An 18,077-nucleotide genomic window follows, 5' to 3' on the forward strand; every position below is an offset into this window, starting at 1 on the left:
TGACAAGGGAATCCACATCCAAACACTACTGAAATCTTCCAACTCTTTCATTTTAAGTTAAGAAATTCAAAATGAACTATCAAAAATCAATGATCTTTCACATATCAAATTTAGAACAAGTCAAAACACCTCAGTACTAGACCAGATAATTATCTAATTCAAAAGAAATTAAAATTGAACTTTGAAAAATCAAGACCATTTAAAATAGAAACGTTCATCCCCAACCACCAGCTCCAAAAATGTTCCCTATATTTATGGTCAACAAAGGGAATAATCCATATCCTTTTTTTTTAATAATAACTGTCACTGTGACAAGGTAATCCACGACCAAACACTACTGAAATATTCAAACTCTTGCATTTCAACGAAATAAATTCAAAATGAACTTTGAAAAATCAATAAAATTTAATTTTGACAAGGTAAACCACAACCGAACACTACTGAAATATTCCAACTCTTGAATTTAAACGAATGAAATAAAAAATTATACTTTTATAATATATACTATGTATCATTGACAAGTTAATCCCCATCCAAACACAACTGAATTTTTACAACTATTGCATTTCAACCATAGAAATTCCAATTATACTTTGAAAAATCGAGAATATGAATCTTTGACAAGGTAAATCCCAACCAAACACTTCTGAAATATTCCAACTCTTGCATTTCAAAGAAAGAAATTCAAAAGGAACATTGAAAATATCAAGAAAATGTAACTCTGACAAGGTAAACCACAGCCTGTGTGTGTCTCTGTGCGTGTGTCTCTGTGTGTGTGTCTCTGTGTGTGTGTCTCTGAGTGTGTCTCTGTGTGCGTGTGTCTCTGTGTGTGTGTCTCTCTGTGTGTTTGTGTCTGTGTGTGTGTCTCTGTGTGTGTCTCTGTGTGTGTGTCTCTGTGTATGTGTCTCTATGGGTGAAACAGTTTGAGGCATTTTAGGCTATTATTTTATAAAACAAAAGCAGAACTTTTAAAATCACAACAACTGAAGGTCAGTAAATATTCCCTTTGTGGGGGCCCGGGGATGGCCTTTGGGGGTCTGGGTGGGCCTTTGGGGGCGCCGGTGATCCTTTGGGAGCTTGGGGGGCCTTTGGGGGGCACAGGGAGGGCCTGTGGGTGACTGGGGGACTTTTGGGGACCGGTGGAGGGCCTTTGGGACCCCGTTGGTCCTTTGGGAGCTCGATGGGCCTTTGGGGACCGGGGGAGGGCCTTTGGGCCCCCGTTGGTGCTTTGGGAGCTCGATGGGCCTTGGGGGAGCGGAGGAGGACCTTTGGGGCACAGGGAGGGCCTTTGGGGGTACGGGGGGACAGTTGGGGGCCTGGGGGACATTTGGGGCCTGGGGATGGCCTTTGGGGGTCTGGGTGGGCCTTTGGGGGCGTCGGGGGCCCTTTGGGAGCTTAGGGGGCTTTGAGGACCGGGGGCTTCCTTCGGGGTTGGGGTAGGAGGATCGGAACCCTTTGGGGTTGGGTTAGAGGACCTCACAACACTGTTCAAATGAAGCTTGTGTATTATAACGACCACAGAGTTTCACCATTAAATTCTCCTCTAAAATCTCTTCAAAAATCTTCTTTTAAAATGTCTCTATCTGTTTCGCCGAAATAGTTCCATAACCTGTCTAAAACGGTTTCGCCCAAATAATCCCTAAACGTAAATTCAGCGTGTTCCTTTGTTATTGGCATCTCTGCGCTAACGCATTTCAAATTAATATGAAAGCATTTCGCGCGCTAAAACAATTCATCGCTAAGATGTTTCTTGCCTAATTGTTTCCATGGCCTTTGGTTATTAATATCTTTTGGAGTTCGACCAGTACAACTGTTCCCGAGGCGAAGACATTAATGACTTGGATCTATTCCTGGAGAAATGTTTCTAGGCGAAAATTTTTAAAGTCTGACAGATGATGTCATTGATTGATTGATCTGTCAGGAAATGGGAAATTAATTTGTTGTTTCTAAGGGGAATTATTGATTCACGATAGGTGAATTGAGGTTGACAGCACAGGTGTTCTGAATCGTGACAGCACCACGTGGTTTATGGTTTTCTCAGTGACAAAGTTCCTGTTTTTTCAAATTCTCACTGACAAAAACAATAAAAACATAAAAAAATGTGACAAAGTTCCTTTTTTTTCAAATTCTAACTTACAAAAACCATAAAAACATTACAAATTGTTACAACGTTCAGGTTTTTCAAATTCTCAATGACAAAAACAATAAAAAAATAAAAAAATTTGAGAAAGCCCATGTTTTTCAAATTCTCACTGACAAAAACCATAAAAACATACAAAAATGTGAGAAAGTTCCTGTTTTTTCAAATTCTCACTGACAAAATCCATAAAACCATCCATAAATGTGACAAAATTCCTGTTTTTCAAATTCTCACTGACAAAGTCCATAAACCACGTGGTTCTATGCCCATATATGGTGTGGGTACAGTATTCTATGCCCATATATGGACTCCCGCTGGGAGTTTTAAGAAAAAGTGTCCGGATTGGGATTCGAAGGGGTGGTGTAATCGTGGGAGTTTTAAAAAAAAGTGTCCGGATTGGGATTCGAAGGGGTGGTGTAATCGTGGGAGATATTATGGCATCTCTACTAATAAGCCTTTCCGAAGTTTATACGAAGACCCTTTCTATATATAAACCTTATATGCCCCCAGGACGTAACCAACAACCTTTTTCTGAGGGCTTTAGGGGGAATTTCATCCTCAAATACATAATCTCCAGATTTTTCAACTACGTTGAATAAAATGGCTTTCTCAAAATTTTGATTGAATGTGTTTGGGGAAATGGGGGGCGTGGGAGGCAGATTAGTTCCCCTCTAATTCCTTTCGACTATTGAAAAGGGCACTAGCCATTGAATTTCTAATTGAAAGAATCCTTTTTGAAGTTTCTACGACAACTCCTTCGATACGAAGTGCCCTGGTCTAAAACCAAAGAAAAATAATAAACAAAATAATGCATTGTGCCCACATCGTTCTTTACTTAGGTAGCGCTATTGTGCTTCCTATGATACCTTATACTCCCCCAGGGCATAGCTTATAGCCCTTGCCCTGAGGAATGTGTGGGGTGGAGGGTTTCATCATCAAAAACATAATTTTTGGACCTTTCAACTGCATTGAACAAAATGGCTATCTCAAAATTTTGATTGGATGTGTTTGGGAAAATGGTGGGCGTGGGAGGAGGGGTTAGTTACCTTCCAATCACTTTCGACTTTTAAAAAGGGCAGAAGCCCTTCCAATTTTCAATCGAACGAGCTCTCTTCGCAGTTCCTACGACAACATATGGCCATCTCAAAATTTCTATCGGATAAATTATGGAAAAATACGAGGTGTGGGGGGATATCCACCCTTCGTTAACTCTGAATCTTAAAAAGGGCACTAGAATGTCTGATTACCAATAACATGAGACCCCTCCGAAGTTTATACGATCAACCTTTCTATATGTACCTTATATGCCCCCGGGGTATGACTTACAACAATTTCCTGAGGGCTGTGGGGGGTTGTCATCCTGAAAGACATAATTTGCAGACCTTTCAATTATGTTGAACAAAATGACTATATCAAAATTTTGATTGAACGTGTTATGGGTAATAGTGGGCGTGGGAGGAGGGGTTAGATGCCCTCCAATGACTTTTGACTATTAAAAAGGGCACAGGCCCTTATAATGTCCAATCGAATGAGCCATTTTCGAAGTTTCTACGACAATTCTTCGATACGAAGTGCCCTGGTCTAAAACCCAAAAAAAATTAGTGCATTTTGCCCATATCGCTCTTACTTAGGCAGCGCTATTGCGCTGCCTATGAAACCTTACATGCCCCCAGAACATAGCTTGCAACCTTTCAAAATACGATCGTGATCGTGAAAATACGAGGATGTGGGGGAGCCATAACTTACAACCCTTACCCTGAGGGCTGTGGGGAGGGGGGTCGTCATCCTCAAAGACATAGTTTACGAACCTTTCAATTAACTTGAACAAATGTACCGTGAGTAAAATGCGATATATTTAAAATGCAAAAATAAAGTTCCTTCTTTCTAAAGATAATTCCGACTTCCTCTAATTAAGTTTAAATCTAGTTTCAAAAAGAAAGAAAAGTCCTTAATCAGCAAAGAGAAAAATTGCAGTTAACCTCAGACAAAGAACGGCGCTATCCAAGCTTTGGATTTCGCTAAGATAGTGGGTAATAAAAAAGATGCTACAAACAATATTTCTAAGGAAGTTTAAATTATAAGAGCCGTGTGAACGTTTGAATCATCAGAAATATTAAAAATAATTTATTGGACGAAGGGTTCGCATCCTTGCGCCGCTTGAGCCAATTGTGAGCCAGTTTTTAGAGCACAAGACAAAGAATTACGTTTGATAGTGGGGTAAAAGTGCTTTTTGAATTTATTCGTAAATCAGACTCTGGATCATTTAGATAGAATTATTTCGGCATTCAAGCTTTGCAATTCTTTCATTGTTGTATCTCAGTCACCGTTGTTGTCATTTGAAGTGACCCACTGCTGTTCACCTAAATATATAAGTCTCAATAAATCTATTGCCTTTTAGCTGTGTTTATTTCATTTTATATGTCTGCATCTAGCCTAATAACAGGTAATTAGTTCGCATATCTCCAAGGTACGTTCCCAGGGAATCTGATCTCCAGATAGCTCGAGGAAAGGCGCAAGCCTTGTTGGCACAATCCTTAGCGCTATAAGCGGCGCTATCGGAGAACTTATAAGGTGTAAGTTCACGGCTTTTGAGCATAATATTACACTTGACGCGGTCAATATTTATGACCAAAATTAAGCCCAGTCCTTTGTTTATAGCCACAATTTCTTTATAGTCACATAAAAATTTTCATCGCTACAAATGGCGCAGTTGGAAATTGGAGGAAAACTTGCGAACTAATTACGCTATAAACTTTGTAATTTGAATTTAATTATTGGAGAGATACAGACACATAAGTAAAGTGATTAAGCCTATAACCGCTAAGCTACTACAGGAAACCCTTTAAAATGTCTCATAAGAGATAATAGCCTCCCCCGAAATAGGTTAAGTGAAAAAATAAATTTATTTCGAGTTATTCAAAAGCAAAAAAAAATGCCAGAGGATTTAGAAGAAAAATTAATGGCGCAAAAGTTGGCCGCGAAAAATATAGAAATAGCAAAGTCTATCCCTCAGTACAGTGGTCAGTCAGATATTGACGAATTTAATATCCAATTGACCCAGTTTCTAGACCTAACAAAAACAGAGCTAAGAACTTTAGTCGAAATGCTTCTATTAGTATTCAAAAGCCAGGCCTTAACCTTTCTGAAGCAGATTGAACATACTATAGGTGACGAGGCCAACTTGCTAATGAATACGGTGGAGACATTGTTAAAAGCATTTAAAGACAAATTTATGGAAACCAGTTCCATAAATAAATTAAAACACGGAATGATGTCCTTTGACTATTCACAAAATATAAGAGAATATTTTGATAATATACGCATTTCAGTAGAGGCAAAATACGGAATAGGTTCAGGACAACTGTATGAAAAAGTCACACTAAATACTTTTTTGCAAGGGATATCCCCAAAACTATATAGAATGGTAATATCCAAAAATATTCAGAAGTTGGATCTTGCAGTTCAGGAGGTAGATCGACTGATCGAAGTCGACACGATGGTCGCAAATCACAGTAAAGCAAAAATAAATAGCCTAGGCGATTCAAACGCGAACCTAATCTTCAAGGGAGATCAGGCGTCTCCCAATTTCTTTTCAAGGGATAACTCCCCAGTACCACAAAGAAACAAAACGCAAGAACCTGATAGGCAGAAAATAGTACGTTTTCAGCCTGTCAAACAATCCAGTTACGAAAATAACCCTACAATAATAAGGTGCTATATTTGTAATCGTGTTGGGCATATCGCGAGAGAGTGCCGTTATGTCCCCAATCGCATACCAAGAATTGCTGTCGGTAGTACGCAAAATTACGGCAACCATTTGTTCGGAAGAACAAATTTTAGCGCCGGTGGTGCACTAAGCAATAGCCAGGAAAGATTGCGCCAATCAGTACCTTACAACGCGTACCAACAAATTTTGTATAACCCTCCCCCCAATAAACAAATTTATTACCGATTTGAAAACCCAAATACTCGCCTAAGCCAATATAATGCGAGAATGCTATATAGAAATCACGAAAAATTGCCAACGGGAAATGAAAATTTTGCAAGCCAATGGCATTGGCAGTCAGCGCCAGCAAGCGGCATTGACGCAAGACATCCAAGTTACCATAATAATATATGGCGAAGGCAGAAGGACGTAAATCAATTAAATATGCATACGGAACCTCATATGTCATATGTCTCAAAAAAATCACCAGGGAAACGTTTCAGGCCCCTCAGAAATATAAATTAGACCTGGAGGTTGCCCAGAATATTTAATAGGTCCAAACTGATACTAGTTCCGTCTTGTAGTGATAGTATTAACAAGTTACCTATATTTAATGATTTTTGTGTAGAAAACGTTTACTTTAAGGCTTAGTTGACAGCGGAGCTACAGTTAATATCATAAGCTCATGCGTATTTAATATGTTGCCTCTGCATATTAGGCGACAGAGGAACCCTAATAATCCCAATTTAACTAGTGTGACAGGGCAAAAATTGGATGCAAGAGGTTCAATTTGCCTAAACGTAAAAAGGGACAATAGGATCTTTCCGACAAATTTTATAATATGCGATAACTTTCCTTACGAAGCAATTATAGGCGCAAATTTCTTAAGGTCTAATAAAATACTATTAGCTGTGGCTCATGAAAAGCTTGTCTACCCGGCTAAGGTAGGGGAAGAAATTTCTGCCTTAAGAAATCTTAACAGAGGTTACGAAAACAACTTAACAGTAAACAAAATTTCTGGTGGTATAATGTCGCAATATTATGAACCTCATGTCTCGCAAAAAGGACATGGCATAGTTGGAAATTTGCTCACTTATGCTGAGAGACATTGCAGAGATGAAGTAAATTTTAAAAATAAGGGTATTGAATCTGCGAAAATAAAAATAGGAGATATGCGACAGTAAAGGTCAAACGAAATTAAGATAATAGCGGAATTATGGAAAAACATAGTAAAACCCAACGTGACGCCGCAAGATGCCGCAATGGCGCAGCATAGCGCCAGTATGAATCTAATAAACAATGAAAATAAAGAGAAATATTAAGGATTCACGATAATGAAAACAAGACTCCCTCCCAAAACGATGCAGTAAATTCAAATATCACAGATGATTGAACAAATTGTTAGCAAATCCAAAATATGGTTTGCGACCCCATCAAATGAAATTACTGAAAATATGCTACTCGAAGACCGGATTATATCTTGCGACAAAGGAGAAGGTTTTATTTGGGCAACTAATAACCACGAAAATGATACAATTACAATAAAAAAGGGGGCGTGTTTAGTTCAAATCCAAGTTTTATCAGAGAATGATTTAAATGCATGTTAAAATCTTTACACAAACCCAGTTAACGGTAATAACAACTCTCTTAACGAATATCCCCTGGCCAACTCGCCATTCTTAAACGAGTATGGTGTGGGCCACGTTGAGGACAAATCACTCAAAACAAATTATGCGGCTTGCCAATTTCTTTTTAGGACGCGTTTTCTACATCCGGAGAGGACATCTAGTCAACTCCGGATGCTTAGCATACAATTTTATCAACTGGTAATCCTGTTGTAAAACAGTTGTATCGTGTGCAATATAAGCACAAAGAATGGTAAAAAAATAAAATCCATGAATTAGAAAAAAATTAAATTATACGCCCAAGTATAAGTCCGTATAGTGCACCAGTGATCTTAGTATCAAAAAAGAATGGAGATCTTAGACTTGTAGTAGATTATAGAGCCCTCAACAAACAAGTAGTTAGCGATAAATTTCCTCTACCAAAAATAGATGAAATTCTTGACTCAATTTCAAGCAAAAACAAATTTTTACTTCTTTGGACCTTACCCAAGGCTACCACCAAGTGAAAATAGCCGAAAAAGATGTCCATAAAATTGAGTTTTCAGCATCTGAATGTGGTTCATATGAATACTTAAGGGTACCTTTTGGACTTAAAACAAGTTCAACGGCGCTATGTAGACCCCAATTACACCTGTTAAGAGGATTAAAGAATATCATTCATTTTGTTGATGATGTCATATGCGTGGGGGAAAACACTGAACAAAACTTAGCGACATTAGCTAAGGTGTTCGAGAAATTCAGACAGGGTAATTCAAAATGCCGGCCTGAAAAAGTAAATTTATTTCAACCTAAAAATAAATTTTAGGGGTAGCAGTAAAACAAAGAGAGATATCCCCAGACCCTGATAAAATAAAATGTGTTGAAAACCTCAAACCCCCTAGAACCATGAAAGAATTAAGCGGAATTTTAGGTCTCGCTTGCTACTTTAGAAAATTCATGCGCAATTATGCCCAAATTGCGAAACCCCTCACGGATTTAACTAAAGGGAACTCCCAAAATGTTACGTGGTCCCAGGAAGCTCAGACTTCCCTATACCATCTCAAAAAGGCACTCATTTCTGAACCAATATTATTACTACCTAATTTCGAAAACGGACAATTTGTGGTCACAACTGATGCTAGTTCAAAGGGTATTGGCGCTATTCTTTCGCAAATAATCCCTGTAGAAAACCCTAATCCTCTAGAAGGAACGCCTAAACAAAAACAAATAGAAAAAGTCATATGCTATTCGAGTAGAACCTTATCAAAAGGCGAAAGTAGTTATTCCGCCACGAACTTAGAATTATTATCTATAATCCACCACTTGGACAAATTTAGACACTATTTGATTGGTAGAAAATTTATACTACGATCAGACCATAAAAGCTTGCAGTACCTGCGCACATTTAAAAACCCCACGGGCATTCTAACTAGATGGATTATGCAAATCCAAGATCTAGATTACGAATTTGAATATTTAAAAGGTAAACGAAATGCAGCTTGCGACTTTTTGAGTAGATACCCAGAAAATATTCCGTTGGAAGCTGAAGAAAATGAAGTTAACGCTATCAATGCTAAGAGAAAACATAGACGTAAGAAAAGCAAAGTCAAAGACACGGTAAAAGAAAATAAGGTTAACTATTGTCCCCTGTCCTTAGAAAATATAAAAAGAAAGCAAAAAAAGGACGAAATGTGTTCAGCGCTTATTAATTATTTTGTGAATGACGATGCGTTACCGGATGAATTCAAAACTCTTACAAAAGAGATAGATAATTTTTATTATGATCTTGATGAAGAAATACTATGTAGAGTCGTGACTGCTGAGACAAATAGAAACGAAATCTCAATAATACCTGTATTACCACAAAACTTAATAGTGCCTGCATTTGAATATTTTCATTCAGATACAGGTGGACACTTAGGAGTAACGAAAACTTTCCATAAATTAAAACAATATTTTTACGTGCCGTCGTCAATAACAAAACTTAAAGAATTTGTAAGGAAGTGCGAAGCATTTAAATTAAGAAAAATCCCCCAGGCTAATACTAATCCTCCAATGGGAAGGGTCCCGGTAGCAAAGTACCCCTTCAATTTTATCTCATTTGACTTAAACGAAACCAGCGGAGCCTTGTTTCCAGCAGAGGCCATACTTGTATTCTTTCGGTTATAGATAACTTTTCAGGATTTAATTTTTCAAAAGCACAGAAAAATCAAGGGGCTTACACCACAAGTAAGGCGTTAACGAAATTACTTTTAAAATTTGCCATTCCAAATAAGGCTTTGAGCGAAAATGGACGCAAATTTGTTTCAAAAATAACAAAAGACTTAATGAGTTTTCTTAATATAGAGAAAATGGTGACAACTCCGTACCACCCACAAGCTAATGGTAAAATAGAAAATAGGCATAAAATATTTTCGAACGTATTAAGCATTTATACAAAAGACATTAGGAGTGACTGGGATCAATTCTTACCTTATTTAACTAACGTGATCAATACTGCTTATTCAGAAACAACTAAAGATAATCCATTTTATTTACTTTTTGGTCGTGATTTTAGAATCCCGTATAATGAGATTATTGAATCTCGGCAGTATTATAATAGCTCGGAGGTTTACAAACAAGAATTCATAAATAGGATGAGGAAAACTTATAAAATACTTAGGCAAGAGTTGGAAAAATGTAAAGTAAAGCAAGAGCTAAGAAACCAACCCAAAGTCAAGGGGAGTATAGATTTCAAAGTAGGAGACTGCGTCTACCTAAAACGAGACAAAAACGGAAGGAAAAAACTTTCCAGATAATATTCTGCACCGTACAGAATAGTCAAAAATTATGATAACGAGTATACTTTTAAAATGAAGAACCACGATAGGGGAAGAACTTACAGGGCACATGTTAGCCGAATAAAAAGAGCCAAATTTCCAGAAAGATGGGTACCGCGTCCCTCCTCTACTGATTCGTCAGATGCAGAAAATAATCCCCCTAGATCAAGATTGGCAGAGCTAAAACCCTTTAATTTCAAGCAAGACTATTTCGAGGATGAGAGCAATGAGAAAAATTTTGAAGAATTTTTAGCAATGAAAAATCTAGTTATTCCTAAGAAAAAATCCCTAATACCAGGATTTTTTCCTGAAATAAAAACAACAAAAGATCCAAAAAGTTATTCATCGGCGAGCGCAGGAGAATTAGATTATACAATATCACCAAAAACTAAATTTTCCCCCGATAGAATTTCGATCCCAAGTCCTCCCCAAAGATTTCCAGGCGATATGGTTTCCTCTGCAACACCGATAGAAAGGTCCCCGTCTTTACAGGAAGAACTAAACAGAGCTGTAGAAACCCACGGTATTACTGTAAAGAAAACTCCTCCCAAGGATTCAACTAAAACAAATCTGCGAGAAGCTATGGATTTAATAAATTTCCCCATAAAAACGAGTCAAAGTACGTTGCCCGAGAAAAAAACTCCCAAGGATGACCAGCAAGGACAATATCATGATATAACTGTGTCCAAGGTCAAGCATAAACAGTGGACTTCATGGAGGGAAACCCTAGTGCAAAAAATGCCCCATCCCCCTGAAGACATGGCATTCAAACAGTGGAGGAACCCCACACAAACTATTGATTCCACCCAAAGCTCTCAAGAATCTTTCAAATCTCCCGAGTTGAAAACTCAAGGCGAGGATTTAGAGAATAAAACTTCTACTTCCAGAGGAGTAGAAATTTATGAAGGAAGGGGAGGTGATACATCAAAAATGCAAGGTGCAATCTCTAAAACTTATGATACAGAATCATCGGAAACTATTTCCGAAGAGTCTGACGGCGAATCAGACCATATGATAGTTAAAGAAATAGGGAAATCAAGACCGACTTCAGCAGCCGCACACGCGAAACAAACGAAATTAAAAGGGCAAGAATTTTTGAAAAAACAATACAAAAAGTTTGATCTTATTTCGCTAGAAAAACCAAAAAAGAAAAAACCGCAAGAAGTCGAGGAGAAACTAATGACACAATCGGGTAGAACGGTTAAAAAACCCGATAGATGGAATTACACTTAATCAGTATAGGATTAAAAGATTTTAATGGATAGGCGTCATAAAGGAATAATCATTTAAAAAATTTTAATTTATAAGTAAAAATTATACAATTATATCAATGCTGTAGAAAAATTTTGTTCAATATATATCATGGCTTCGCATGAATCAAAACCGTCTGATATCGTCTGTTCAACATGTATCAGTTCCCGAAAACAATTTCTAATTAAAAAGTTGCATATAATTAATTCAAATAATTTCCTTTAATATAAAAAGTCTACCCGTACCATTCCAGTACGATGTATCCAGTCCAACTGAAAGAAGCCGTGATAGGAAGTACTAAACGAGAAATATTCATACACCTTAGATCTGATCTTTGGTTATTTTCTGTTCCAAGAGAAACTGTTGGAACTTTGTCTTGTTATAATAATACAGAAAGAATAAACCCGAGTTACAAAACAGAATTACTGCTACAAAATGTGGGTGCGATAACCATAAAACAAGGGTGTCGACTCATAACCAAAGAGTCAACTGTTTGAATGCCGTTAATTACCACGAGCACAAAGATAATAAGTCCCAAAATAACCAACTTCAAGGCAATTAACCTGTTGTTAACTATTCCCAATATAGAAAACGAGGAATGAAAACCTCGATATGGCCCAAAATAGAAAAGAATAAAGGGACACTAAAGCTTACAAAAATAAGAGAAGCATTAGATTCTCAGATTCCCCTATTTACAAATGAAAACCAGAGATTAACGTATGTGGATAATAGATACGGATTGTTCTCAACCAATTTCTGGTGGAACATGCTACTGGCCGTATGTTTCCTATTCGTGATATCCCTGACCATGAGAACCCTATTGACTTTTAATTATGGAAAAATCCTGAGACTAAAAAGGATGAAAACCAAGAGAAGAACACGGGGAAACAGCTGAAATGCAGAGGTTAAACCCGGAACCCCATGAGAACGTCTAAGCCAAGAAATAGGGAAGACATTAGAAAACGAGTGGTATAGAGATCTCCACTCGTCCTTGCTATGTCTTGTTCCCTCATTGTAGTATCGTTTACGTAAAACTGTGCGGTTACGACGCTCCAACATGCGTTTCTTAAACAGCACGGACGTGCATGAACAATGCAGGCATAAAATATGTTGTAAAATGAGACCTCAAAATTAATCATGTAGCATAAACTCTGTTTAAATGATTATTTTAAATCTAATGTAAAATTAGCTAAGTGTTGAAAGAAGTTAAAATAAAGTGTATGTAGTAGTTTATATTAGAAAGCACAATGAGAGACCACGCTTAAAGTTAAAGAATTAATCTTTTATATCGTCGTTAGGCTATAACAACTTAGAAGAAACTTCTATGTATTGAACTTCCCAATGGGAACTTTAAATATATATTACAACCAACATGATAAAAATTTCATTTTGTGTACTAATATTAGTGTATTTATTTAACTCTGTCTTGTAGCGTAAAAATCATGTACCCAATCGATGCGTGACTTATTTGTACTATGAGTATTTACTTTAAAGAACGTGTGATTCTGTCTCGTTATTTTTATTACGGGAAGTAGACTGGCACAGTGGATATCGAGCATTAAAATGAATTTTCCAGTGCAGATACAACCTAGTAGCGTCTACTTTCATAATACCTCAACCAACGAACAGTACTCACCATACACTCCAGGCAATTTTCATCCCAGATACGTCTACGAAAATTACAGTTACGTTTTGATCGTTGTTTCCTCTACCATGAACTATATTACGTATCAGGTAACATTGTATTTGAATCTCAGTATCCAGTGCATTATCAAACTACATAATCACATAAATTCTGAGAAACCCATCGACCAGTACAAGATATAAGTACATAAATATCGCCTTTGATAATCATTATGGACCCATATACCATATGACCGTATAGTTATGATATTTGATGACCCCAAAAACTATTTATGTGTCACAGACTTACGCATCGAATCCCTTTCGACCATCCCTCGGAATCCGTCGTAACCCCTCTGTGTGGAAAGTTCATATCTCTGTTATCCCATAAATGTTACGAGATAATTTCTGAAAAATGGACCTAGAAACCAAAATTAACCCCAGTGACCAACCCCTCAGTGACAATATACCCCTCCCACATGTTAAATACAATATGTTAAAGGAGTCACTATAGTTTGATGTCGACCTGTCCCAAATCCAAACTTCAATTCCCCCGTGATTAACCTAGGACTCACCGCAAATGTTAATAGACGCAAGCCACGAGCTAACAATTTTATAAGAGACACAAATTAACAATTTTATGCGAGAATACATTCTCTATGTGCCTCAAAATATCCCAAAAATGATATGCTGAGAAAAAAATAAACGCACTCCCAGTGTTCGACCCCTTGATGATAAGGCACCCTATGAACTATCAAAAAGCAGGTGAGAATGAACTCTGATAGCATAATGAACGCTGTAGTTGGAAGCATCATTTCCCAATTGACAATTAGAGAAAGCTCATCGTGTGAACACAATAATGCTCGAACTCTTCCATGAAGAAACTATATTGTAAGTGCTTTAAAAATTTTTGCCAAGACGAAAAGAGTGAAGGACAATAATTTACAACAGAAGGATTGAGTACACTAAAGACTCGAATGGTCATGAAATAGATGTGAATTTAAATATGTTACTTCTTAATAACTTTGATAACTCATAAATCCCAATATCCTATCATTAACGTTGCGTAGCAAACATCCCAAGTGAAAGTGTTTTAATGTTACCAGTGAACATGGTAAACCCAATGTTGTGTGTTTTAAATCGTTCTTGTATGTAGCGTTAGATGTTCTGATAGAGCTATATGTGGCGTTGTAGAGCTATTCATTTAATGTAGGGTAGATAGAAAGCATAGTGCCATATAGACGGCAAAATCAAAAAAAGCCTTGTAAAAAGTGAATTCAAAAAAAATCTTAGATGGAGGTAGAATAGCCCCAGCCTTGTTGAAAATGTAGAAGTAATCAGTGTTAGATGTAGAAAAAAAATCTTTAGTATAGTAGCTAGGCTAGAACCATGAATAATCTTAGTCCGGTAGACGAATTTTAGATAGAGATGTAGAACAAATTAAGAAAAGTAATAGAGAAAATTTTTAGCACTCCTGAGTAAGCCAAAATATAAACATGAAATAATACAATGTCAATCAAAATTATGTAGAATAAATAGTTAATAAATTGCGAACACTTCAAAAACCCAAAGGCAAGCAAATCCTAATGACGGGACGTCATTAATTGATGGGAAGGGTAATATATACCGTGAGTAAAATGCGATATATATAAAATACAAAAATAAAGTTCCTTCTTTCTAAAGATAATTCCGACTTCCTCTAATTAAGTTTAAATCTAGTTTCAAAAAGAAAGAAAAGTCCTTAATTAGCAAAGAGAAAAATTACAGTTAGCCTCAGACAAAGAACGGCGCTATCCAAGCTTTGGATTTCGCTAAGATAGTGGGTAATAAAAAAGATACTACACACAATATTTCTAAGAAAGTTTAAATTATAAGAGCCGTTTGAACGTTTGAATCATCAGAAATATTTAAAACAATTTATTGGACGAAGGGTTCGCATCCTTCGGCCACTTGAGCCAATTGTGAGCCAGCTCTTAGAGCGCAGGACAAAAAACTACGTTTAATAGTGGGGTTAATGTGCTTTCTGAGATTATTCGTAAGTGAGACTCAGGACCATTTAGATAGAATTATTTTGACGTTCGAGCTTTGCAATTCTTTCATTGTTGTATCTCAGTCACCGTTGTTCTCATTTGAAGTGACCCACTGCTGTTCACCTAAATATATAAGTTTCAATAAATCAATTACCTTTTACCTGAGTTTATTTCATTTTGTATGTCTGCATCTAGTCTAATAACAGGTAATTAGTTCGCATATCTCCATGGTACTTTCCCAAGGAATCTGATCTCCAGATAGCTCGAGGAAAGGCGCAAGCCTTGTTGGCACAATCTTTAGCGCTATAAGCGGCGCTATCGGAGAACTTATAAGGTGTCAGTTCATGACTTTTGAGCATAATATTAAATTTGACGCGGTCAATATTTATGACCACAATTAAGCCCAGTCCTTTCTTTATAGCCACAATTTCTTTTATAGTCACATAAAAATTTTCATCGCTACACAAAATGGCTATCTCTAAATTTTGATTGGATGGGTTTGGGGAAATTCTGGGCGCGGGAAGGGGGTTAGTTGCCCTCCAAACACTTTCGACTATTAAAAAGGGCACTAGCCATTTCAATTTCCAATCGAATTAGCTTTTTTCGAAGTTTTTACTACAACAAATGGCCATCTCAGTATTTTTATCAGATGCATTTCAGAAAAGTACCAGGTGCGCGGGGGAGGGGGGTATCCTGCCTCTGATCACTCTAAATTTTAAAAAGGGCACTAGAACTTCTGATCACCAATCCAAGGAGCCCCCTTCGAATTGTACACGATCACACTTTCTATATATACCTTATATGCCCCCATGGCATAACTTATATGCCCCCTTGCTCAGAGGGCTACGGAGGATTTGTCATCCTTAAAGACATAATTTTCGGACCTTTCAACTACTTTAAACAAAATGGTTATCTTAAAATTTTGATTGGGTGTGTTTGGAGAAATGGCGGGCGTGGTAGTGGTGTGAGTTGCCCTCCAATCACTTTCAACTATTAAATTTTTTTGGTCACTTAAAAAAGGCACTAGGGCTTTTGATTTTCGTTCGAATGAGTCCTCTTGCAATATTCTAGAACCATTGTCTCGATACGATCACCCTGGTGAAAAAAAAAACAAATAAACACGCATCCGTGATCTTTCTTCTGGCAAAAAATACAAAATTTCACATTTTTGCAGATAGGAACTTAAAACCTCTACAGTAGGGTTTTCTGATACGCTGAATCTGATGTTGCAATTTTTCTTAAGATTGCATGACTTTAAGGGGGTGTTTTCCCTTTTTTCGAAAATAAGGCAAATTTTCTCAGGTTCCTAACTTTTGATGGGTAAGACTAAACTCTATGAAACTTATATATTGGAAATCAGCATAAAATATTTCGATGTTTTTATAACCACAATAACTTTGATGTATCTATTGCTACCAAAATTCCATTTTTTAGAATTTCGGTTGCTATTGAGCCGGGTCGCTCATTACTTACAGTTCGTTACCACGAACTGTTTGATTGTAATTTATCTTGGAAACTGCACAGCGATTTATTTGCTATTAAAATGGCTAGAGGAGTTGGAATTATTCGTCGTTTGCAAAATTTTCTTCCGAATAAAATGTTACTTTTTTTATTTCATGCAATAGTTACTCCTTGTATTTTTTATGGTTATGTTTTATGGACTAATAATTTCGACTTTAATTATAATCGACGTATCCAAATTTTACAAGATAAAGTTGTGAGAATAATTCAAGAATACGTGAAAGATTTTAATGATACAAAGACGTGCTACAGAAAGTTAAGAGTGATGAATGTTGGACAAATGAGGGATTATCAGACTGCAATTTTTGTATATCAATGTTGGAATGATATTTGTCCAGATATTATTTCTCATTTTTACAAGAGTAATAGTTGCTTGCTTACATGAGTATAGTACTAGAAATGTGGATAACCTTGCGATTGAGCATAGGCAGGTTACTCGGGCAGGATTTACGATTCGCCATTTGAGACAAAGTGACTGGAATGAGCTTCCGGCAAGTACTAAGGCTGCTGAACATATACAGCAATTTAAGAAAAGATTAAAGAAGTGTTTACTGGGAGGGAAGAATGAGGAACCACAGTTTGTGTCTTCTCTGTTTATTTTTATTTATTTAGATATATATTTTTGACGAGATAGATTTATTTTTTATATTTATTGTACTTGTTATTATTGTATTATATATATATATATATATATATATATATATATATATATATATATATATATATATATATATATATATATATATATATATATATATATATATATATATATATATATATATATATATATATATATATATATATTCTGGGCCCGAGGAATCGATAATACAAGGTTCAAACCAATCGAAATGTTCAATTTAATTTTTTCTCTCATTTTTAGGGGTTCCTTGCCACTAATTTATATTTTAGTTTAGCGCATTGGGGTCAACTCAACGCAAGAGCTAACAGATGACAGTGCCAACTACTACTACTACTAACAACTCACCGCAGCACCAAGTCGCCTGAGGCCAACACAGCTACGCACGTTCCTCCTCCACCCCCATCTATTCAAAGCCTCCCTTTTTACACCCGCCCACGAAGCTCCCATTTCCTTTAAATCTTTCTTTATGACGTCCTCCCACCCGAGACGGGGACGACCTGCTTTCCGTTTAGCCCTAGATGGTTGGCCAAAAAGAACTATCTTCGGCAATCTGTCATTCTTCATCCGCACAACATTCCCTAGCCACCTCAACCTTTCTTTCTTTATAGCCCTAGAAAGCGGTATTGAACCACATTTTTCGTATAGCCTATTGTTTGAAATACGGTCAATCAGCCGGGTACCCAGAACAGCCTTAAGCAATTTCTCTGGAAAACATCTAGCAAATCTTCATCCGCTTTTCGGAG

The 18,077-nt window shown here is 36.9% G+C and overlaps 1 protein-coding gene across 1 annotated transcript in view; it reads left to right on the forward strand.

The window, feature by feature from the left end:
- Positions 1-17,591, forward strand: part of LOC148948314 (integrin alpha-4-like) — an 86,327-nt gene extending 68,736 nt beyond the window's left edge. The window contains exon 10 of the mRNA XM_089094884.1: positions 17,575-17,591. Coding sequence (XP_088951010.1) covers positions 17,575-17,591 — 17 coding nt within the window. The remainder of the gene's footprint in view (positions 1-17,574) is intronic.
- The last annotated feature ends 486 nt before the right edge of the window (positions 17,592-18,077 follow it).

Source organism: Artemia sp. Qi Xiang Cuo, chromosome 9, assembly GCF_049724085.1.
Source record: "Artemia sp. Qi Xiang Cuo chromosome 9, ASM4972408v1, whole genome shotgun sequence".
NCBI lineage: Eukaryota > Metazoa > Arthropoda > Branchiopoda > Anostraca > Artemiidae > Artemia > Artemia sp. Qi Xiang Cuo.